The 24,628-nt window shown below is 39.5% G+C and overlaps 2 protein-coding genes across 2 annotated transcripts; one reads left to right on the top strand and one right to left on the bottom strand.

The window, feature by feature from the left end:
• Nucleotides 1–282: 282 nt before the first annotated feature.
• Nucleotides 283–24,386, bottom strand: pnpla8 (patatin-like phospholipase domain containing 8). Its single transcript, XM_036576799.1, has 10 exons — nt 24,263–24,386; nt 20,311–21,329; nt 19,940–20,089; nt 18,570–18,721; nt 18,372–18,466; nt 16,042–16,213; nt 15,859–15,916; nt 14,154–14,348; nt 4,429–4,627; nt 283–1,965 (listed from the first exon to the last, which is right to left on the bottom strand). The coding sequence occupies exons 2-10, from the start codon at nt 21,184–21,186 to the stop codon at nt 1,691–1,693; spliced, it is 2,172 nt and encodes a 723-aa protein (XP_036432692.1). The 5' UTR covers nt 21,187–21,329; nt 24,263–24,386; the 3' UTR covers nt 283–1,690.
• Nucleotides 22,869–24,267, top strand: akap14 (A-kinase anchoring protein 14). Its single transcript, XM_036576801.1, has one exon. The coding sequence runs from the start codon at nt 23,163–23,165 to the stop codon at nt 23,688–23,690; it is 528 nt and encodes a 175-aa protein (XP_036432694.1). The 5' UTR covers nt 22,869–23,162; the 3' UTR covers nt 23,691–24,267.
• Nucleotides 24,387–24,628: the final 242 nt, after the last annotated feature.

Genomic DNA, 24,628 nt, shown 5'->3' with positions numbered 1-24,628 from the left:
TTTTGAAGTTAGATTTTTATTTTAAAATGTAATTCATAATAAATCTGAATCTTCCAGAATTAAAAAATTCAAAAAGATCTTGTGTATTTAGCTTATTACTATCTCAGTTGATGCATTGAGTTTAAACAAATTCTAACAGTGTAAATATCTAAGGTCTGAATACTTGTTTGTTTTTTTTTTACGTGTGGCCACCTGCAACAAGAGAAGTGACTATTTTTTGCTTTCTAATCCTCTTAGGGACATTTTCGCTCTGCTGTCTTACACTCCATCTCAGACGCAGGATTCTTCAGTTTCAGTTTATTTCAGAAGATATAATAAAATTCATAGGGTGCCAAAGATGTGACAATGATAGGCATTCTGTAAGATAACGGGTGGATTAACACACTTATATTTCTCTGTGGAAACTGAGAAGGTGCATTTACAAAAGCACATTGAGTAAACAGAGCATTTGTAAACTGCAAAACGTTACTTACAAATGATCTACTGTTGACTGCTGTAGTAAACTCCATCAGGAATATGGTAATATTATGATGTCATTATTATTAAATTATTTAAGGATTTAGGATGAAACATCACTTACAGGATTTATGTACACAGTGTAATCACAATCCATGTTTTTCAGGTTCAAGGTTAACCAGGGAAAATTAACATTATCTGAAGAAACATCACAATTCAATATGGATTCTTGACACAACAAAACTGGACGTCTTATACAATAGCTTATTATACAATAGTCCACATAAGGTCAGTGTTAATTTGTGTTAGTTTGGCAATAACTTAACTGTATTACAAGCTGCTCTTAACAATTCTCAGTGACAAGGCCTTTATAATGTTAGAGAATTAAGAGTTCTTTATCCTTTTGTTCCCCCTCAGTAAAAAAACAGTATTAAACACGACTGATGATCATGATCTTCCTACTCATAGTGAACAAATTCTGTTTATAAAACAAAAAAGTTTGATTTCTAAATCTTTTAGCCCACAATTCACACAGAAATCATAAATGGTATCCTAGTGCATGCTAAAGGATTCAAGTTTAGGTCAATGCAACTTTTTGAATGCTTTTGAAACATTAAGAACCAACAAAAGGATGTGCAAACATTTGGTGAGACACAAACATGACTATTTCTAAAACTAGTCACCATAAAACAATTTTTACACAAAATTCTACTCATTCTTGTTACAACATGGTCACAAACACATAGAGCACATGTAATGTGTCAGGTAGGTATCAGTTGAAAGTGCCATCTCATGCAGGGAACCTGAAACCTTGCATTCTTAAGCTCCCGCTTAAAAGTCTTAAGCTCTTGCTTGAACTTTATTTAAATATTTAAACTTCTAATCTCCCTAAAAGTGCTTTCAGCATCTCACTCTCTAGCCCAAACCAGAGGCAGGGAAAAGGATGATCAACCTTCCAATAAACAGTAAAGATCAGTCAATATCCATGTTGAGCCTTTTCTTTTCTGTATGTACTCTAAAATACCAGAGGTGTGGTTCAACAGCACTGCTACTGAACAATTTCAGCAATAAAATACCTGCACAGCACCAATCTGTTAACCCAATCATGTAACGTTAGTTTCACAGAGATAAACCAACTGTGTCATGGTCTCGTGGTCATTTGCTTGTGCCGTGTTAGTGCTAAAGGTGCTTTTAAACATTTTATTCCACAGCTGCAGAGCGCTGCCTTGAAGTGTTAAAGTTTCGAGCGGAAAGGAAGGCCATCGTACATGTCAGCTTTCAGCTGAGCCCACTCCGCCAGCCTCTGGATGGTGCTCTTCTCTTGAGAAAGCATGCTCGCAGCTTTTTTCAGCTTGGTCTCGTTGCGCTCCAGGTAGCGTTGCCCCTCGGCCTGCAGGAAGTTCAGCCTTTCGGGCCGGTTCTCGTCCAGTGGGATATCCTCACTCATACAGGGGTTAAAGCGGAAGTAGGTATTTGGAGGGAGGAGGGCGTCCAACATCGTGTGCACCTCTGCAAAATATGAGAAAACATCAGCTGGTATTACATATTATAGGTGGACAGTGACCTTTTTGTTATAGCACAAGGCACATTGGATTTGCAATGAAACAAAAGGACAGTGTTAGAGCAGAGTAAATGTGCAGTGCACTGGCAGAATCAGAACTGAAGAACAAAGCTGTAGAGTTAAGAGTCTGGTGGACTGAGCCAGAGTGATGAAAAAAAAAGAAACTGCTGATGATCACCAGGGAACACCAGCTGGTCTGTGAAATATGGTGGCGTAAACATATGTAGCTGGCAGTGGAACTAGATCACTTGTCTTTACTGATGATGTAACTGCATCCTGTAAAGTGTACAGAATAGGGTGTGATGATCGTAACTGGCAGATTCATAAATTTTGGCTAATCTGTGTTACAGTTTTATGACAAGTAACGAAAGGCAGGTAAGTGAACTTATGTTGTTTTTAAATGCTGCTGATACACAACTAATTGTGCTAAATATCCAGCTGCCTTTTACTTTCAATGTAGCACTTTGTGATTTATGTCAAAGGATTCCGGCCTTTTACAACTCACAGCCCTTACAACTGACCACAAATGTTTCTGTGGCTGACGAGAACAGTTAACCGAGTGGATCATTTAAAATGTTAACAAATGTAAAATGTAAACATTGTAGCCTATCAAATTTCACTTGACTGTATGCAAGATAATAAATGCCAAAAAATATATGAAACATGTCCATTTATCCATAACGGATGATTTCCATACAATCAAAAAGAGAAACGTTTTGCATTGATTTGCATTGAAAATATAACTGTCAGTCACATCAGTCATTTTGCCAGACCAATTAACAAACTGAACCTAAATATTATGTTTTCTTTTTCACAAATAATTATCACAACAATAGTGTTTGTCATATTTAAAGTTGTTTTGTTAAATGTCTATATATCACAACAAGTTTTGGTAGTAAAACTAAAATAAAAAACCTGACAGCCAATGACCTTCTAGCAATACCACCGCCACCCACAGGATGAAAACCACAGATTTATTTGATTTAAATAGGCTAAAAAATAAAATTTTTCATTTACAAATTTAAAATGGCAATTTGGTTTATTAAAGATCAAATAAATGTTATTTATATTGCAACTTTGGCTAACTGTATTTTTTACATGTTTGTTTAGTCCACACAGACTTCTTTTCCAGAGTTTTGGGTTTAAAAAAAAAAACAAAAAAAAATGAATAAAGTTAATTTAAATCAACAATAAAAAATGGTCATCATGGCTGTAAAGGTCTCGCAATTAAAATGTTATCAGCCATAAACATTTACGACCAGTGCATTCCTGATACAGACCTATTTTTTCACTACTCATATCCAATAAAAATCCTCTAAAGGCTGACTAAACACTGATGGCAAAAATAAGCAGTAACTGAAAAAGACTATATTAAAGAGTTTAACAAGATGCCTCATTTCTTTTTAATAGGGACCAGAAATGAACCTGCGTTAGTGGTGTGGCTGTGGAAACCAAAGCAACAACTCCAAGACAAACTAATGACATATCTTCAAAAAAATAGAAGTTTCTGTGTCTCTGAAAAAACTGCACTGAATTAGGTAAAGGACAGGTGGAGTTATCTGGTGTAAATAAAATTCTAATTCAAAAGACAAAAAAAAACAAAACATGAAATTAACTCGCTCAAACCTCACATTTCAGCAACTACAGCAAGCTACGGCAGCACGACGCAGTGAGCTGCTGTAGCTGTTCCTGTTACCATAATTGCTTAAAGTCTCTACTGTCTGTGGGTTGCGTACTTAGGTCAGTCGCTGACTCCAAGGAATTGATAACCAAGAAATTAAAACTGTCATATTTAGTAAAGACTGTTTGCCTAGGGGGATGAAATATAAATATATTGTTTTATGTATGGTAGCTTGTAATTGGGGACTATGTGTAAAAGGGCTGTGATTTCTCTACGGTTTATCCAATACTGATGTAAATAGTCTTGATTGAAAGCTAACATTTTGCATTTTTGCTTTGCAACTCAAATCCAATGTGCTGGAGTACAGAGTCACAACAACAAAAACTGTGTCTCTGTCCATTTACGTACAGACTGCTTAAAACTGTGATAGTAGCACTTGAACAATTTCATGCGCCTGCTGCTATATGGTGGAAAACTACTCCTATAATATCCTGAGACAACATTCCACCAAAATGTCTATCAAAACTAATGAAATTAACATTCCGCAAGCTTAAGATGTCACGGAAAAGAAAAACATTAGGGCCTGAACGAGTGAGCAGAGGAGTGGCACTGTAGTAAGGTGACCTGCCATTTGGAGAGGATCCCAAAACCAGGCAACATAATCCCGATTAAAAATAACTGTAGAGGTTGAGTGACTGTTAATCTCAACCCGTGGACAGATGTGGAAGCGGATGCGGGCTGGGAAACTTCTGTCCCATCATTATACACTCTCGCACGCTCTCTCTCTCACCCTCAGTGTCTGTGGCGCTGCTGATGACGTGGGTGAGCTTGGTCTTCAGGCTGGTGTACGTTCCGGAGCTGCTCTTGCCGGCCGTCTCGTAGCGGCCCGTGCCCAGAGACACCACACACTGCACAGGAGTGTTGGGCCACAAGCACTTGCACTCGTGGATGGCCAGTGCTGTAGGGTTGTTGATCAGGAGACCGCCATCCTGCACACAAAAAAGATAAAGTAACCTAGATAGTAAACATGGCACAACCATTTGTCAACTTAATCCAGAATGCTGGGTTGCTGTGAACTGCACTAGAGTGAGGTGAAATGCCAAATATAGGCCCAATCCCATTTCACCCATCACCCCTACCACATAGCCCTTACCCTTTTGTTTTGGGCATTCACGCCTAGTGTTAGGGCTGCATGACCGTTCAAACGGAGGTTTTTCAGAAGCACACTTCAAACATAGAGTATTATAAGAAAAGAAAAAAAGATGGCTGTGCAAGCGACCAAAGAAACCTACAAAGTTTTTTCTCCATTAAAAAAAATTAGCTGGAATTCTGCTATAGATGGCTTTGGGAAATCATAAAGGATTATATTTTAATATTTTTAAATATTTTTACTTTTAATATTTAACGTGATTTAGCAAGCTGTTTAAAATTAAATCAGCCCAGCTCTTCCTCCCAATACACCAATTTTATTATGTTAATTCAAAAGGAGAAAAAAAAACTATACATAAAGTTATATATAAAAGAACTTTTTCATTTATTTTTCAGTTTTCAGTTTTCAGCTAAGTGCACCCTGAATTTTAGTTTTCAATTTTTGCTTTGGTGCATCACTCATGTACAGTCGTATTTTGGAGATAGAAAAATCATCCTTTACGTTTTTGAAATGTTTCTGTCATTATTTGACACCACAACTAGGACACCGTATTAAAGTACAAGTGACCAAACTGGCTGATATCTGATTAGCCATCTTGCTTCCTAGCTGCCCATACTTAGTAGCTCCCAAATGATGACAGACAAAGCTCAAAATATGTACTCACTGTGATCTCATCACAGCAAAGAAGTCAGAAATGCAGATTCTAACATGTTGATACACAATGTAAATTAATTTAAAAATGACTGATCATTTCGCTATGTAATTCAATAGATGTGCATAATTTTATTTAAATAATACAGCAAAATGATGACAGTGATGCCTTTTATGAGTTAATAAAAGCACCCGAAATCTCTGCCTGGATGAAAGCCTTTAGTTCACTGGCTAACAAAAGACCATGCAGACATTATGTGGCATGTGTCGCATAATATCCCAGCAGCCCTTCACATGGGACTGCTTGCTGACTGAGTGACAGACATCTCATATGCTTAGAGTTCTGCCAATTATGAATCCAGAAGCCTGAGGGTGAGCTGGCAGAGAGCCATTATATAGCAGCAGGTCTGGAGGGGCTGATGAGGGGGAAGTCTGGGGTTCAGACTGCAGGGAGGGGCTTGACTGCTCTCAGTACAGATCAAACAGCTCTGCAGTGCTACTCATTACAGAGGCAGTGTTAACAGTCCAGAACCACCTGCTCCCAGGAGACACCCAAGAGAGCCACAGGGGGTTATGGGTATCTGTATGTACGCATGTATGAGTGTGAGTAACAGAGAAAAGGAAAAGCCCTGGGTCTCTTTCACCCAGTCATATGTATTGCATGATGTGTGCGCGTACAACGTAGAGGTGGTACCGGTCTGACACCCAGTATCAGCACAGGACCAATTCCAGCAGTAAATTCTGGAACAGATATTGGGGATAAAAACAAAATTAAATCTGATACAACTCTGATCTGATTGTGCTTGGCATTTGTAGGTGTACTACACTAGAATCAGTATTCCAATTACTAGGGACGCACCAAAATATTGGAACGGAAAATGCCAGTTTTCAGCTGAAAGAAAAAAAAAGGCAGAAAATTTGGTCAAAAAAAAACAACAAAAAAAACAAACAAAAAAACCTTAAAATCAACAACAAAACATGAAATACGACTGCAATGAAGTGTCAAAACCTAACACTTAATAAACCACTTAAAACAAGAAACAGTGATTAAACATGCTGTCAGTTCTTTTCTCTCTCCTATGCTGGGTCAGTTCAGACAGGTTCAAACAGTTTGAGCAGCAGCAGATAAACAGCGGGGGGGTGGCCACGTGAAACCATTTCACAGTTTCTACGACGAACGTCAGACAAGAGATTTATAATCACTGTTCATATTGAGTATCAAGAGGGGATATAACACCCAAGAACTTTTCCACAACAGGTTTGAGACCAAAGTGCAAAAAGAGCCAAAGTGCAAACTACAAAAATAATGGAATTCACTGCCTTGAATGATCAACCATTCTCTGTTGTTGAGGACGTTTGATTTTGTGGCACATTCTGTAGCCCACATATTGCAATCATTTCAATTTATTTTGTGTAAACTGTTTTTATTTATTGTCAGCTCTGTTTTAGTACATAAAGCAGATTTTTATTAATACAAAGAGTGTATTTAGTGTTTTATTTATTACCTTGTAGGTTTTATGTTTAGTACATGTATTAAAATACATAAAAATGATGTAGGTCATTGCATTACCATAATCTTATTTTATCTGAAACAGTCCAATTTTGCACAAACTTGCACTGTAAGTGATATTTCTTTTATTGCAAGAGTTTAAATGGATGACAAAGCACCAGTTTGTTTATGTCACGTTGCTCGTTTTGTATTTCTTTTTTTTTTTTATTATATTTTTATTAGGAAATAGCTGTTTGATTTCACAGAAATATATTGACAAATTGCATCAATACTACCTTTACACATAAAAAAGGTGAGTATACAATCCTCAGTGCATCAAGTCCTGTCTGTGACACAGCTTTTCCAGTATTTTGAGAATATGTTCCTTTAAAACAAAACTATTTACAGCAGAACATAATAAGGGGAGCTTACATTCTAAAGATTTTACATAGCTCATCTTCACATATTCACATATTGTTCAGTCCAGCAGGAAAAAAAGGATCTGGCCTTATGGGTTTTATATACTCAATCCACTTTGCCCATATCTGGTTAAACAATTCCTTTTGCATATTGAGGGAGGCGGAGAGCTTTTCCATTATATAAATATCATGTATTACATCCATCCATTCATTCACGGTAGGTGGGTCTGGTTTTAACCATTTTCTAGTGATAGCCTTTTTATCTGGTTTTATATTTCATCTTGTATCGTAGTTTGTCCTGTGCAGTGTTTGTTGGAGCAGTCTGAGGATGGTGGTTTTAGATGTGTTTTTAATTTTTAAATTCTGTATTTTATTTCTTTCATAATGTTTTGGTTCTAGATGTCCATTGGTATTTGAAATAGAACAGAGAATTTTGAGAAAACTGAACTGTATTTTATTGTATTGTATTGTATTCTATTATCTACCTTTTCAGTGTCACTATTTTCTGCGTCAGATACAGTTCACTTCTAAGGCTTCTATGTTCCAAAGAACCCAGTTCCAAATGGAACCTTAAAAGCACTGCACTGGAATTTGGCTTTGATATGCAATAAACAAGTACTAGAAGGGAGAACTTGGTGCAAAGGTTTTTGGCCTGGGCCTCTAGGACCCCCAACTACTTCACCTTTTTGTTCTATTCCAGCTCCTGACACATTACAAACTAAACGCTTGATTACAGACTCAAGAAGTAAGTCAGTAGGTGGGCAAAACACTAAGCAGACAAAACACAGACAACAAAAAAATGACAGAATAAAGCTGGCCTATTCATTCACACACACCCCAGTACAATCTTTGGTAGAGGCATAAGCACTGGTAACTGGTAACTATTCTATATACTTAAATAAGGACTGAACTTTCTTTTTCTTCATTTTGTCCTCTTAGGTCACTTGGAATCAGTCCAACAGCTCATGCTATGATTCACCAGCTGAGCTATTTCTGGACTGGGCTAAGAACAAAGCACTAGATGGCAAACACAGTTACTGAGTCTGACACATAAGTGCCCATAACCAATCTGGCATCTGGTCAAAGATGAACAGTCAAAGACACAGACAGAAAGGGCGAACAAAGGCAAATTCATAATCATACAACTAAATAAGGCAGGCAAAAGTAACACTCAAACTCTGTACACAGTGGAAATGAGAAATGTATCTAGGTATTGGTAGCACAACAACGTTGCAAAACAAACAGGGAAAGACAGGGAGTACTTAAACACAAGAAGAGATGATGGAGTTAAGAAGACGCAGTTGCAGCTGAAGGGTGGACCTGATGGGCGGAAGACAGGAGCTGGAAGAGAAGACCACTCAAAAGCAGAGGAGGTGAGCAGAAGTGTCTTGTCGAGCAGAAACTCACTAGCCCTTATTCATCACAGCTGCGTTAATAAAGAGCACAAATCTGACTGCCTTTAATAACGTACGAACCACTCTGCATCAGATTCACGAAACCTTTACATGATGTGGAAGACTTGAGCGCAAATGATGAATCAGCTTCAGTGCATGAAATCAAGCACCAGCCTACCAGTACCTTATTTACATATCATTTACATGAAGCACGCCCTAATTCCTGCATACATTTTGGTGGGAAGCCAATAAAATGACACCATTCAGCAGCTTGTGAGCCAATGGCTGTGCTCATAGGTGGAGTATGAGGTCGAGCAGTGAGTGCACTGCTTCACCCACTGATCTTTATAGTGTTAAAATGATGAGGAAATGTGAAATAAACAAGCTTAGCTTTTTTGGGACTAAGGTAGAATGATGTGATTGTGTCCTAAATAGCATATTTAAGCTGTGTTATTGCAGTGGGTCAGCAGTATAAAACAAAAGCACAACATAATATGTCTTTGCAGCATTTGTTTATACCAATGTGCATGTAAAATAAGTGCATCCACTTTTGTACTGGGTTGTCATGTTCACAAATTATTATTTCTATTGTTATTTTCTATTTTTCTTCTTATTATTGGAAAAATAGATGATATTAAAGACATATTTGGCCTGTTAACTTTAAGGTTGTTAAACTGTTATGTGCAAACTTACACACATTCCTATCAGTCGTGAGTTAAATTGTACAGACATACCAATGATGAAACTGATGAATAACAAAACTGTCAAGGAAATTTGTGCTCATTTTACTGTCTGATGTGACTGTATGCAACTTTGATGAATAAGGGTCATTGCCTTATACGGACGCTGCCTATATATACACTTAAAAGACGAGTGTACCCACATTTATGATAAGAACGTGTTTTGGCTCCAGTTATCCTGACCTGCATAATGTTCTACAAATTGACAATTCTCACCCATCGCTACAGATTCTACAGATACTCCACACAATTAGTCTGTGTTGTTCATTTTAACTGCGCAAATGATAAAGAAGACTGCGTTAAAAGTATGTGCATTTGTTTATCCTCTGCAGTTTTCTGGCTTGTGATTAGACCATTACTTCAAGCCTACATCTACCGTAAAGAAGCCTCCATGCACTACAATCGGATTTCCATGTAATCTAAACTTCAAGCTTGGGCACCATCATGGTCTAACATCAAATGAGCTCCATTTTTTTCAGATTTACCGCTTTTTAATCAATATTACACATAAAAACTCAGAAGACACATGTAAATTCCCCTTTAAGCTATTAATATCATTAGAAAATGGAAGACACTCCAAAGACAGTTCAAATTTGAGCATAAGTGAGATGAAATGCATCCTAGAAAATGGAGAGATGACAGTGTGCAACCTAAATTTGAATGCAGTTATAGAAACATGGCAGTTTCGGTTCTAAAGCACAGATTATTTGCACCGACGCCACATTTGTCTGCTTTAAAAATTTTCGGTGGGAGTTTAGATCTGCTGCTGGACGTAGATTTGAAAAGGTTCTTGACTGGGTGATGATTTGGTGACAGGATGTTAATTCTAAGTGTACTTTTTTACTTTTTTTTGATACAATGTAATAACCTAGTACAGTGCTTTTAGTTCAATGTATATTTTACCCCAAATATACAGAATTTCTAATTAGGTGTCACAAAGGAAATTTACAAAAGACATACAATCAATATTTTAACAAAAAACCTACCAGTGCTTTGAGTTTGTTGTGCTTTTTGTGCATTTTCTTTTTGCCTTAGGCCAAGGAATTTAACCATCTGATGCTCTGTTATTATGCCTAATTTAAATCGTTCAAGTGGAAAATTAGGACCGAAATATGCTGCAGGTTCTTGGAAGATTCCATTATCTTGGAACAAACATGCATGAAGGGTTATGAGGAACGTGTATCTCTGCAACAATCTACAAATTCAATATGTTCTAGTTACTTTTTCAGCCATCCAGTCTACTCTTAGAAGGGATATGAAGAGAAAACTGCAAATGCCTGGCACATTAATATCTGCGCCTAAAATAAACCCTGAAGAACGGCATGATCAACACACAAAATGTGCGCTTCTTCAGTGTGAAACTGTGGGTGGACACGCGCATTTCACCTGAGGCACCAGAAATCCAATTTTATTTGCATCATCTCTTTCATTCCAAATGCTGGTAAACAAAGAGAAGCAATGCAAAAACATCAAACCCTCCCTGCTTATGTTCTTATGTGGCCTACATTTTTCCTGCATAGCCCATGTCTATATAATCAGAAGAAAACAAACTACAGGTTCTCAAATCGTTCTTGGCTTGGACATACGGTTCTAGGAAAAACTGTTACAGCTGTAGAAACTTTACATTATGTGGAGATTCATGAAGCTTTATAAAAGGTTCTTCACACTGATACATCTGATCCGTGGCCAGGAGTCCAAGAGAGCACCAATGGCCTCCCTCTCTCTGGGTGGGTAGGATGGCCCTTTCTGTCTCCCCCCACCACTCAGCCCGATGCTAGCCAGCGCAGGTGTCTGTTGGCTGACGTAACAGATCTGGCGGTTGGCATTTCCACTAAACGCGTTCGGCGGTCCAATTACGTTGCGTGAGCGGCAGTTTGAAAAGATGCAGTGGCTGGCTTCACAGGTATTGGAGAAAGTCTGTGCTAGCTTTCGTCCTCCTAGCACTGGTGGTGTTGTGTGATTGGGGGAGTCCTAACTAGTGGGTGGGATTGGATATGCCTAAATTAGAGAGAAAACTGGAAAAAAGGCACTGCAATCTTTACTGCAGCGGGAGCACACAGTCCACAAAATGACTGACATGTTGCTTCTGGACAGGACTAAAATCACTAAGAAGTGCTGGTAAAAATTATGTTATACCATCTCCCTATGTACACCAAATCTAGTTCGAATAGCACTGAAGTCACTTGCATGTGCAAGGCTAATCTAACCATATATCATCAATTCTTACACCAATTTATGCAGTTCATTCTGATTCTCCACTGTCACTCCAACTTAATACAGCCAAATGTATGTTTAGAAATTTGGGACCCAACTCTTCCACACAGTTTGAGTTGGCCTCGGGTGTGAGATTAGCTTCAGACCCCAAACACTCGCTGATAAAATGAAACAAAGAAACAGGGCTGACTTCTCATTGTGCGCAGTCCTCAAAGACGCTATGCATAACAGATTGCTGGCTTGGTATGAAGAGTATGCACTGAAGTGGTATTCAGAGCTGTGTCTGAAGACAGAGATGGGGAGCAGTCCTCTTAATACAGCATGGAATAAAGCATGGCATCAAGAGCCACCAGGAGCTTGGCCGTCAACAGGTTTTCGAGCCAAGAGCTTGCACCGCATTTACATTTTAATCTCCCCACCATTCATCCCACTACAGCACAACCATATTAAGCGCACCGTTAAATGGGGCACTAGACTGAGAAAAGTCTATTCACCATGCATTAGTGAGGTTAAGTTATCCTCCAGTCAGAAAACTAGATCTACCAACAAAAAGACAAAAGAGGGGGAAAATGATAGCAAGGACTATGCAGATAACGCAAGTGCTCCATTGTTTTAGAGGCTTGGAAACGAATACATAAAATATCTAAATTTATGGTCAAATAAATTCCCTGAAAAATACCACAGATTAGATAAAAGTCTTTTGATGCCTACAACATATGAGATTTAACCTAAAAACAAAAATCTGCCATTTCCTCTATTTTATCCAGCTTGATTTCCTTTAAATAGAGCACAAGAAATCCTAAAATCTGTCTGGTTATTTCAACCCTCCAATAGGATTCCCGATGGTGTTCATTTCAGCTGAAAGAACTTCTGAACCTTCTGAATCTACTGAACCCAAACAAGCGCTCAAATACTGACTTCTCGTCCCTCTGCAGCGGAGACATCAGTTATATGACCGTCTCTTCCATAGATCAATAGAAGCGACCTCTCCATTGAATTCAGATCTGGTGTGGTGTAGTGCTAGTCTGAATTGGCGCATTCATTCAGCACTGTGGCCGGCTGTTTCCTTGCCCTTTCCAGACAACAGGCACATTGAGGCGGTGTGGATGTGAACTCGGTGGGTGACACTACAGCTGGACAGTGTGGCGCTCTTCTCAAGCTACTACACACAGGCTGACAGCTTTCCTGAAGGACTCTCATGAGTGCAAAAGCAAAGCCTAGGGTGGATCACACACTCACTTCCATTTAGTGACAAGTCCAGTTGTAGCTAAACCCAGTACATGCTGTGTTGCATTAACAGCCTGTGATAATACTGCCCTCTTTCTGCACTGAATTATAGTGAATATTTTTTTCTCTCATCATGCTATTTGATAAATGACAAAGTATGTGAATACGCCATTAATGTCATTTCATGTTAGGGGAACAGTAAGAGAGAACAACAACTGAGTACATCCAGTGCTCTGTTTTGTGCTATATCAGATATTTAACTGCATCACATTGAATTTACGACTTCCTCCCACAGCCCAAAGACATGCAGCCAGGCCAGTTGTTTATGCTAAATTGCCCCTAGGTGTGAGTGTGTGTGTATGTGAATGTATATGTCTGTTTGTCTGCCCTGTGATGGACTGGCGACCTGTCCAGGGTGTATCCTGCCTTCTGGCCAATGACTGCTGGGATAGGCTCCAGCTCCCCCCCGCGACCCAGAAGGATAAGCGGCTTAGAAGATGTATGTGTGTGTGTGTGTGTGTGTGAATTTACAACATTAATATTTCATACTGACCACAACAGCTAGTTGACCAGTACTAATCTCAAAATTATCAAAAAATTAGACGACTGTCAGAGTTTGGTGCATTTTGTCATTTAACGTTGCTAAGATCTGCCTTCTTTGACAGGAAAGGCCATTTGACTGATGTGCAAAATAACCAATCACAGACCACGGTTTTAGAGTGACGTGTAGCAGGGCTGCAACAAAAACAAGCCTGAGGGAACCAAATGTGCAAACTCGCAACAATCTCTCTCTTAAAAGCTGCAAAATACTTTAAACAACTTTATTAATAATAATATTATTAATAAAATAATATTTACTATATTACTACCTCTAATAGCCTGGTACTTCTACTGCATACAGAGAGACTGGAAATGGTCATGTAAAAATTAGCTAAGTTTTTGGTACAAAAGAAATGTCACAAGTGTCAAAAGTGAAACTCACGAAACACAGAGAAAAGTAAAGTAAAACGCAAGAAAATGTAAAATATGGGCCCTTTAAAGCTTTTTAAAGCCATTAACTTCACAGACTCTTTTCAATTTAGCAGCTAATTTAAAACAGACCACTGACATCACCAGTGATGTAGTTTTAGGGCTGTAGTTAAGAGCTCAGCTGGAATGACTAAATTCAATCTCCACCCAATTCAACAGACAGGAACTAAAATGACAGTGTAACACATATTGCCAAATGTACCTGATGTAAGTCATGCCCAAGCACATATTCCTGAAAGTAGCCTGGGGCTGCAGATGATGCTCGAATAGCCTGCCACATCTTATGCTGGCAGCCGCCCAGGTAGTGAGAGCGCACTCCGGGAAGGAAGTTGTAGTTCCTGAAGACATAAGCCTTCAGAGGCAGCCCTCTGTTTACTATGGTGCTCACTGCTGCCACCTGGAGGATGGACAGAGGCATATTCAATGCTCATATGCAGAATGAGTAGGTATGAAACAGCGATTCTCAGTCCTGGTGCTGGAGTATCATTGCCCTGCAGATAGTGTTTTCCTTTCACCTCAGGAAAAGCTTTTTACTTAACTCGTTAGACAGATCATGTGTGTTGGCAGTAGGTACTGATTGCTTGTTAAAAAACATAATCCAAAGGATTACTATTTTAAAGAGACGTAATCAGATGACTTTTTATTCTTTTTGGATTACTTGCCTTTTTGAACTACTCATAAAAACAAACAAATTTCAATAAGGCATCTTTAAACAAGGCAAACAAGAAAACCGCACTGTTTTTCTGAACATGAATGACACAGGTGATATTTAAATGCTAAAATTATGCCAGTGGTGTAGCTAGGAAGCACAATAACACTGTTAAAGTGAAGCTGACAACTACCAAGTAAGCAACAACTACCAACAATTTCATTGTAGCTTTCACAAACAGAGAGAGAGAAAAAAAGAAAATTTAAACTGCAGCACACCTGGCTAATAAACCAGAGTCCTACCTTGTACAGGACTAGCCATTTTTTTTTACCTAGCCCACTATAGCTATGTAAGTAGAAGCCTACGCTAGGAACTAGCACAGCTCAGAAAAACACATTTTTCATATACTGTACATTTCTGAAACACTCTGTTACAGCCCCTGTGTCTTTAAGCCCCCCATCCCGACGAGCCCAGTGTCCCCTTATTGGGGGGCAAGTCAGCTTGCCCACTCTGTTCTAATTGGTCAACTGCCAGAGCAGTTGAAAGTGGGAGATGCATCCTGCTACAAGTTCTGCCCCAACACAAATTTCAATCACTGACTTCTTTATTGTTCTACCTACAAAGGGGATTTCCCTTCACAACGCAGAACACAGTGTCTCCTCGACATGGCTACAAAACTAAACAAACTCTTCCCAGCCTCCAGTAGTTGCTGTGTGTGGTGTGAGGGTGTGCCAAGCTTGCCGGTAGGCAGGCATTAAGGATTGTGTTACAAGATTGCATCATCTTGTAACAAAGGAAAAGGGCTGAAATTGAAACGAGACGTTTCAGGCAGCTCAGAAAAGTGTTTCTGTGGGAGTGAGTCACTCACTCTGGCGCGGACTTTGCAACTTTGCAAACCGTTTACATATACAAAAACCTATATTACACACTAAAGGAAAGGGAAAAAAGGGAAAGGTCCTCTTTAAATCTAACCACTCCCATTATCACATTATAACATGAAATCTAACTATCATCTTGCTACCACCAAATCAAAAACAATGAAGATTTACATGCATATTGTGACACATTTACTTTCTACTACGGAAAAGCTGGTTTTACAGTTTACAGGATTACAGTTATAGTTACCTTCTTTGTATCTTGATTACATTTATTCCGTTACTACCCAGAAACTCTAAAATATGCAGGGCAGTGGTACTCCAGGACAAGGACTGAGTGTTAATTGAAAGAACAGTTACTTGAAGGTCTATGTGAAACTCGCCTTTGGGCATTTTGGATCTTTGGCAGTGTCAATCATTAGACTAGGCCCCATTCTCTCTCTGTTGGGTAAAAGACATCACAAAACGAAATTACACATTTATTAACAAACGCATAACACATCTCACTGCAATAACACACAAGCAGCTTTTAATAAGATAAAAATCCAACAAGTTACTGGTCTCACTTAAGGATTTCCTCCCAGATCTGACTATCGTAGAAGGCGTGACTCCAGCCCATCTTCACTGTGCCCACGATAACGTTCTGTTTGAAGACGTCAGAGCCCAGCTTCCTGTACAGCTCCTCACACTCCGGCAGAGGAATCTGGAAAACCCCCAACATGAAGGCCAGTATGGCACCTGTGCAACAACCAGATTAGTTCACGACTAGCAAGAAAACATTTTACAGAAAACTGCCATCCAAAATTCTTTTACTACTATTACTATTAATGTAAGTGATTGTAAGAATAATAATATCAATACAAATCCAATTCCAAAAACATTGGGACAGCAGGTAAAATGCAAATAAAAACAGAAAGCAGTGATTTATGAATTTACTGAGTTGCAGCACATTCCAAAAAAAAAATAAAATCAAGCAGTTTAAGACAAGGAACATTGTAAAATGTTCAGAAGACGTCTTAAACTGGTCACAATTATACTCGGATATAAAATGAGTATCAAGGAAATGCCTAATCCTTAATGATCAAGGATGGGTCGAGACTTGCCACTTCACCAAAAACAAAGCCAGCGCCTGTCATGGTATGAGGGGTTATCAGTGGGTAACCTGTACATCAGTGTGAAAGCACTATTAACAATGAACACATTTTGGAGCAACCTATTTTGCCTTTAGGCGCCATCTTTTCCAGGGAGACCCATGCTTATTTCAGCATGACAATACCTAGCCGGATTCTGTAAGTGTTACAACAGCATGACTGTGTAATCAGAGAATGCGGGTGCTAGACTGTCCTACCTGCAGTCAAAAACTCCCACAGAAAATGTGTCTTATTAAGCTCAAAGTATGACAAAGTCCTGTATGGCTGCACAGCTAGGGACTTTGATAATAGAAGAATGGCAACTAATTCTGCTTTCAAACCTGGTTCAATTTCTGTCTTCAGTCCCCAAATGATTGAGTGCTGTTAAAGGGAATGATAATGTATCACAGAGGCAAACATGCTGCTGTCCCAACTTTTTTGGAATGAGCTGCAGGCATCAAATTTAGAACACACATATTGTAATGTTTTTAATTTAACACAGGTTTTATTAGCATCTCACATACTACCTCAACCTTTTCAGAATTGGGTTTGTAATTATAATAAGAGAGCACTGTTATTCATAATGTAATTCTAATGTAAACTAGATCAGATCAGTCTAGATCAGAGACTGGGGTTTTTAAGAACTGTGAAAAAGAGTTCAAGACATGCTCTTGGTAGTCAACTAACTTCTGAATACAACAATTAAGCCAAGAATGTGTGTAACAATTGATGGTGTACAGTATGACTGTCTAAAAAGCAAGCATCCCTAATATTTTGAACACTCATCCTATGCACACTTATTTCTTGAGGGTCACACTACACACTAGGGCTTAATCCAGTCAAACACACATCTATATACCAGCTACATTTAGTTGGTATCCAAAGTTAATATGCAAACAAGCCACCAAGTAAAGCTTCTATAACCATTATAATCAGCAGCTGATTTATTGGTAGACTACAACACTGCATCACTTTTCCTTCAAGCTCATGTTACAATGCCACAGTATTGAGGCAACATTTAGAGCCTTAAAATGCACCTTTGTGCCACAATATGGCACTTCTGAGTGTTTCTTTAGGTCACTTAATACTGGTTGTTGGTAGAGATGGCATATCTGTATCGATGGGTATCGTTATTGGGCTGATATCAGCAGAAAATACTGGAATGGATACTGGAGTATTAATCTGATCCAGTCCTGCAACAGATAGATCCTGAAATATCCAGAATCACTCTGTGGGATGTGATGTTGTCAGCTGAGCATTTCTTTCTGTGAGGTAGTAGAGCACTTGCGTAGTTTGTGATTGGCAGCCTAGTTTAAGATGCGCATCGTAAGTGAAGAGCTTATTAAAAACAGCTCATTTTAAAGCTTATAAGTTTATAAAAAACTTTTTTCAAACTTTCAATATTGGTATTAGCAAAGAAAGGTATTGTGCTGTCTTCTTGGAATCAGATTTCAGCTTCCTTCAGTGTGATAAATATAGAAACGTGAATGACTTCATTGTATTTAAATGTGGAGCTGTGAATTTCCTTCAATTAGTGTCGCTCTGGAATGTCAGATTGTGGCTTTCATTAGAACCTATATTTAATCTGTATAACAAAGCTGTTTGCTCAGACAACGCCAGGGCCATCCATGAATAGCATCAGAGGAGTTTCCTTGTTTTATGAGTGCACAAAGTAATCTAATAAAAGTTCACACTTTTTGAGAATTAAAGGAGTCGTAATATAGAGTTAGTAAACAAAAGAGACAATAATATCTATGGCTCTGTACCTGTGCTGACTCCACAGATGTAATCAAACAACTGGTAGATGGGCTTCCCAGTGAGGTTCTCCAGCTTATGCAAAGTCTGCAGCGCAACCAGACCTCTAAAATAAGAACAGCATGCAACATCAGAAAAAACAAACATTAACAAAAAGTTCCTTCATACCATTTAACCTCATTAAGAAAACTACATGACGCAGCATATACCTAGTGCCTCCCCCATCAATGGAGAGGACCCGAATGCCTCTGCCTTTGACCGGGTCAGTGTAGCCCACCAGGGCAAGGGCCTGCCTCACTGCTGCCTGTAGTCTGGGGTCCCGCGCCTGACGCAACCGTAATAGACATGGAATAACTTTCTCCTGCAAAGAGACGAAAACAGATGAACAGAAAGACAAAGAGAAAGAACAAGTGAGACAATGAGTTAAAGTCATTGTGAACTAGTAAGATAAACTTTTGGACAGGCTTAGTTCCAAAATGATGGGTTCAGTAATGTAGTTAATGCCAGAATATCTAAAGTCAATTTGATTCGGTTATGACAGTAATATTTAAAAGGAAAATTCCACAGACTTTTCAAAATTTCAATCTTTGAGATGTAAACAAAGTCAATCAGAGTAGTTGTACGCGTTTTTTACAGTGGTGGTGATAGGAAACAGGGGTCACAATGTCTAGAAGACAAATATAGTCATTTTGTGTACTATCCAGAACCACCAGTGAATCCACGTGTCCTATGAGCTTTTATATATAATGATTATAACAGTAAAATAGTGGTAATCTTAAACAACTTTTTTTCAGTTACTATTTTACCTTAAAACACCCAGCATGTTCCTCTCAGTAGAACTGGGTGATATGGGGAAAAACTTTCACGATACACGATTTGTTACAATATTTTTTTATGATATCTGATAAATTGGAATGACAGAATTATACAGACATTTTTAAATTGGTGGATGTCCCCTTTACAGGCTGTACATAACTGCATCTGCAAAGATTATGATGGTTTTTACTACAAAACGAACTGTAGAAAAACTCAGGTTACGTCAATCCTTTTTAAACTGAGTGATATATTCCCGTTTTTAAGTACAATGGGCCACATTTACCAACCATTCTAAAGACGAATTTCTTCTTAAAACCCACTTATGCAGTTTCACGAAGATTCCGACATTTACTAATGTTTTCTTATTTGGGATTTGTTCTTATGTAAGAACAGAATCTACACACTCAAGAGCACAAAGGTGAGAACAATTCTGTGGTTTAAGAACACGTCATGAATCTGATGCAGACTTTTTCTTAAGACTTTACTTAAGAACACATTTAAGGAAAGAAATCAGTGAATCAACAAATGTTAAAACATATATGGCAAAAAAATACCCTGCTGTTTGACTTTATGCGTTATAGTTTATCGTTAAAATAACAGAACTCACAATAAACTTTTTTTTTTAACAATAAACAATGTGTTAATTGAGTAGACATTCCCCTGTAATTTCTTATCCTGTGTAAACGGATCATTTTATGGTGACCATACTTCACTAAAAGAGAGTCTGAACAGTATAAACACAGAAACACATGGACACACTTACAGTGACAGCCACTCCTCTGGTCTCAGGGAACTCCAGCAGATGAAAGCTGAGTTCCTCCACTCTGCTGATGGTGATCTTCACATCGGTCACTCTCTTTATTGCCTGCACTAGTGCTCTGGTCCTGTTATCCACACTTACACGTGCTATGATCTACACACCAGATAACAGAACATGATTTATCATCTGTCAGATTATCATGACGGACGATATCTATCAAGATCATCATATTAAAAACTGAAGAGCAGTGCATAACACTGTGTGGCTTGTATCAACCTAAATTGATGTACTGATACATTCTGGCATCAGCAATTCATTCTATGTATTTGATGTCTTCAAAATGCCTCATTTAATCTATTGCCCAGCTGTGGTACCTTCTCCCTTTGAGACAGCAGCCGTTGGGCCTTCTCCTCCGCCTGTTTCCGCTCCTTGGTTTCTGCATCCTCTGTGTCTTGAGAAACCCCCTGAGCTGCTTCAGCAGCTTTGTCCTTTTCTGCATCCACACTCTTGGAATCAGCCCTGAACTTGGGGACCAGAGGGGCAATGTAACTTCCCACAAAAGCCTGCATGCTGGGCCTCTTGTATGACAGATACTGGCTGATGCCTTTCTTCTGTGGAGTGGGAGAGGGTGGTGTACTGCTCTCTGACTCTTGAAGACCAGGCTTATCTGAAGTTTTTGTGTTTGGTCTAGTCTGGTCGAGGGCAGGTGGAGCGGTGGGTGGCTCCAGGTCAGCTCTCTGAGCTACAGGTGAAAGCACAGGGAAGTGCTCCTTGGTCCCACTGAAGTGAGCAGTGCTTGATGGCACAAAGGCATCACTGCTCCTCTGCTGTGGCATCTTCTCCTCCTGGGTGTTGCTTCCAAAGTATGTGTTGACATGTTCGGCCAAGTGGCTATAGGTTTCGTCCATGTTTGTAGCAAAGGCTGAGGGCTGGAAACGCTGCAGTGTCTGTTTGGCTACTGCTGCGGATGCACCCCCCCGAGGTGTATTTGGGCTGACTTGAAGTTTGGGGGCATCTTTGCTGACTTCTTTACATTTCACTTCTTCATTTTTGGTCCTCAGTTGCTGAGGTGCTGCCACGGTCACAACTGAAGTGGGCTCCGACTCCGGGCACTCCAATTTGACCTCTATAGCTTTGTCCAAGGGGGCAGCATTGGGCCTGAGGCGAGTGATCTTGGAGAGCAGCTCGGTGTTCACTGTCCCGCTGACAGCTTTGGTGACAGTGTCCAGTGTATTCCGGATTCGCGACATGCGGTGAGGTCACTCGAAAGGACAGTGGGCAGTGTTGTTCAGGCGAAGTCTTTAGCTACTCAGCTCCCGGCCTTCCAAAGCCCTCATCTCACTCAAGCTTTCATGTTAATGTGTCCAGTACGATTTTTCATCCTATACAACACCTGAGAACAGAGGGCTCATTAGCAAAACAACACGCTAAACAAAACAAAATCAGGCTTTAATACACTTGTCCAGAATAAAAAAGTGTTTTTGGTTTGTTAGAATGACCTAGTGGCACAGCACATACAACTGTCTATTGATATTACTACTACTGAATAACCGACTTGTAAAACACGACATAAAACCATGACATCATACAAGCTCACTACAACAATAACTAATTTAAGAGCTTAAAATTTAAAATGTCTCCTAACATAAAAATTTCATGGATAAGTTCTGCAAAATTTCAGCAAAATTCTATCATTAAGACGTTAACAAAGGCAGAATCTTTACTATTCAAATAATTTACTATTCAAAATGACCACAGAGACTTTTGACTTTTTATATGTAATGTTAACAATGGTGAGATAGTGGCAAATAGGACAAAATAACTTTGGGTACTACTTTAAACCCTTGCATGTACCTCTCTGCCACAAATGTGTTTTAAAATACATTGTAGGCCAAAATCTTCTCGTTAAACTATCGTAAAACAAGATCTAAGGCACTGGACAGTGTATCTGTTACCATGTAACTGTAACGTTAATAACCTCTTGTGAGGGAACTTTTAGAGGCATTAAAGGGGAACTCCAATGATTTTTCAAAATAAGTTTTATAAGTATAGTATATAGTATGCATAAGTAAAGGGTCAATATGTAAAAAGTCATTCAGAGTGGTCTGGTGTGAAATGCTTTGTTCCAGAGCAGGCCTGTCCGATCTTGTCCGCAGAGGGCCGGTGTGGGTGCAGGTTTTCGTTTCATACAAGCAGAGCACACCTGACTCCACTTGTTTAATCATTCAGTCTCAGTCTTCAAATAACTGATCATGTGTGCTCCTGCTTTGCCGCACCACCTCTTTGTGGATAAGATTGGACAACCCTGTTCTAAAGAAACTTGAGAGTCAGAACTGTTCACAGTGGTGGTGATTGTAACCAGACATCTGAAGAGTTTTATGGCTTTGAACGCTCCCTCACAGAAAGTTATTATATTAAATGGTTATGAATACTTAGCCTGATGTCTAAGATACTGTTTCATAGTAGGTTTACGATAAAATTTTTGCCTAAAATGTATTTTAATCAATTTATTTTAATCTATTCGTGGTGGATGGGTACATGAAGGGTGTTCTAAGGCAAAATAGTCCTCAAAGAAATTTTTTTTTTTCAGATTTACCACTATTTTACCATCATCAACATTACATATAAAAACTCAGATGACACGTGTAGGTTCAATGATGGTTTTGGATAGTTAATAAAATGACCATATTTGTGTTGTAGGCATCGTGACCCCTGGTTCCTATCACCACCACTGTAATCTGAGCCTGTTTCTCTACAATGGACCATTTCACATCAAACCACTATGAATGACTCCGTTTACATCTCAACCACTGAATTATGTACATATTTTGAAAAATCAGTGGAATTCCCCTTTAAACTCTTCTGACGTCTGGTTCCTATCACTACCACTGAACAGTTCTGTCTCTGAGTTTGTCTAGAACAGAGCACTGAGCAATGATTTTACATCTTAACGACTGACTGGGCAGAAGTTTTGAAAAACCGGGTGGATCCCTCTTTATGGACGTACTTATGTAGAACAGTCAGGTTAAAGAACCTCTAATGCCAGTAAAAGTGTATTATGAAGTTTTCAACTATGTGGAGGACTCAAATACCCGGATGAAGCATCGGTCACCATGGAAACGAGCAACGTACTGACTGGAACAACACATTAAACTAACCAGCGTCTTTTTTTCGCGAAATCTGCTCAATAACTTTACCACCCAAAAAAAGAGACACAGTACCCACAATGGAGACGGAACCGGGCGACAGAGCGCTGGAAACGAAGGCGTGCGAGTTCGTGACGGCCGTGTTGGACAGCGCTCACAGCGCGCTGAGCTGCCCGAGCTCAGACAGCAACGATACAGAGCCCGGATACCAGACCACAAACATCGACTGGGTGTCCTGCGGAGAGTTCACCATCGAGCGGGGCAGAGCCCAGATCGAGGAGTACATGAGGACGTGGGAGGTGCACCCCAACTGGCTGTTCAGCGTCCAGTTCCTCCAGGAAAAGGAGCTGAAGTTTAAGAGGCAGTTCCACTACAGAGCCCTCTGGAGCCTCCCTACCCGCCGCAGCCCGGTCCCCAGAGGCACGGCGGCCGTCTACTTCATCATAGAGACCTCCAAAATCAAAGCCCAGACTCTGCCTGTGGAGGTGCGCTTTGTGGTCGAGTCGACCAGGACGCTACATGTGCCAGGGAAAACCAGATTCCGGGAAAAGTGGCTGAAAGATGTGATTGAAAGCAAAGCTTTGCTTCTAGACGCTGTCGACTTTTAAACGGACTGTTTGACGGTCTGGACGCTGATGTAAAACAAATATCAGTAAAGTCAAAGTTGAGCTGAAGTGCCTGCTCTTTTGAAAAGCTAACAGGTCTCGGTGTTTACTTTCTGCGGAGCAATAATAAACGTATAACAGGGATTGTCACATCTAATACAGGAAAGGTAAACGACACCCTTGCTAAAATTAACATTAAAAAGCACGTTTTACAAGTAATATTATGATAGCTGATGCTAACTTACAAGCTAGCGTTAACTTATTCGGTTTCGCCTGCTAAAGCAGTGAGTTAGCCGGACAACTGCGCTAAGCTGAAGTTGAGAGAGGGTTAGCCGTAAACAAACTCGGCAAAGTTTAGCTACCAAATACTGTTATATGAACAAATAAGTCTTCTTCGTGGTCTTCTGGTACCAAACTGTGCATGTCAGTGAGCAAAAAGCTCTCGAACAGATGTGTTTTGCATCGGCTAACTAGCTAACCTTAGCTAGTCCAGTGCTAGTATTGCGTTATGAATGGACAATTTGAACTTCATGTTATTTATTACGAGTTAAACACGCAAAGCGAGCATAACGTACCCGTGTCGCCCCGTCTGACTCGCTGTCATTCTGTGAATTAGTCCTAATGAAACAGCAGGGCTTTGAAAAAGCTCCGCTGACAGGACTGTTCACTACAAAGCACTGGGCGGTTTCTTTTTCTCCCTCTCTTCAGTTTGAGGAGGAAAATACATACTACCACCTACTGGAATAAGCATTAAACACGGTCTCCATCTGATGCTTTAAATGACTACCAAACTGCTGTAAATGGGGCTGTATTCTCAAATGAATAAATCAAGCAAAATACAAAGGAATATCAGTATACGAGGGTGCGGATTTAGAGGAGACCAACTTAGGGAGGAATTCAAACGTGGATTTCAAAAAAGGTGGTTCCTCCATGGAATCTGT

This window comes from Colossoma macropomum, unplaced genomic scaffold, assembly GCF_904425465.1.
Source record: "Colossoma macropomum unplaced genomic scaffold, Colossoma_macropomum, whole genome shotgun sequence".
Classification (NCBI taxonomy): Eukaryota; Metazoa; Chordata; class Actinopteri; order Characiformes; family Serrasalmidae; genus Colossoma; species Colossoma macropomum.
This window is presented reverse-complemented; position numbering and strand designations above follow the sequence as displayed.

Coding starts and splice junctions, on each gene's coding strand:
- pnpla8 (XM_036576799.1), bottom strand. CDS start 21,186: ATGTCGCGAATCCGGAATACACTGGACACTGTCACCAAAGCTGTCAGC. Junction 20,090..20,310: donor TGCTGTCTCAAAGGGAGAAG/GTACCACAGCTG, acceptor TCTGGTGTGTAG/ATCATAGCACGTGTAAGTGT. Junction 16,214..18,371: donor CATCTGTGGAGTCAGCACAG/GTACAGAGCCAT, acceptor GTTGTTGCACAG/GTGCCATACTGGCCTTCATG.
- akap14 (XM_036576801.1), top strand. CDS start 23,163: ATGGAGACGGAACCGGGCGACAGAGCGCTGGAAACGAAGGCGTGCGAG.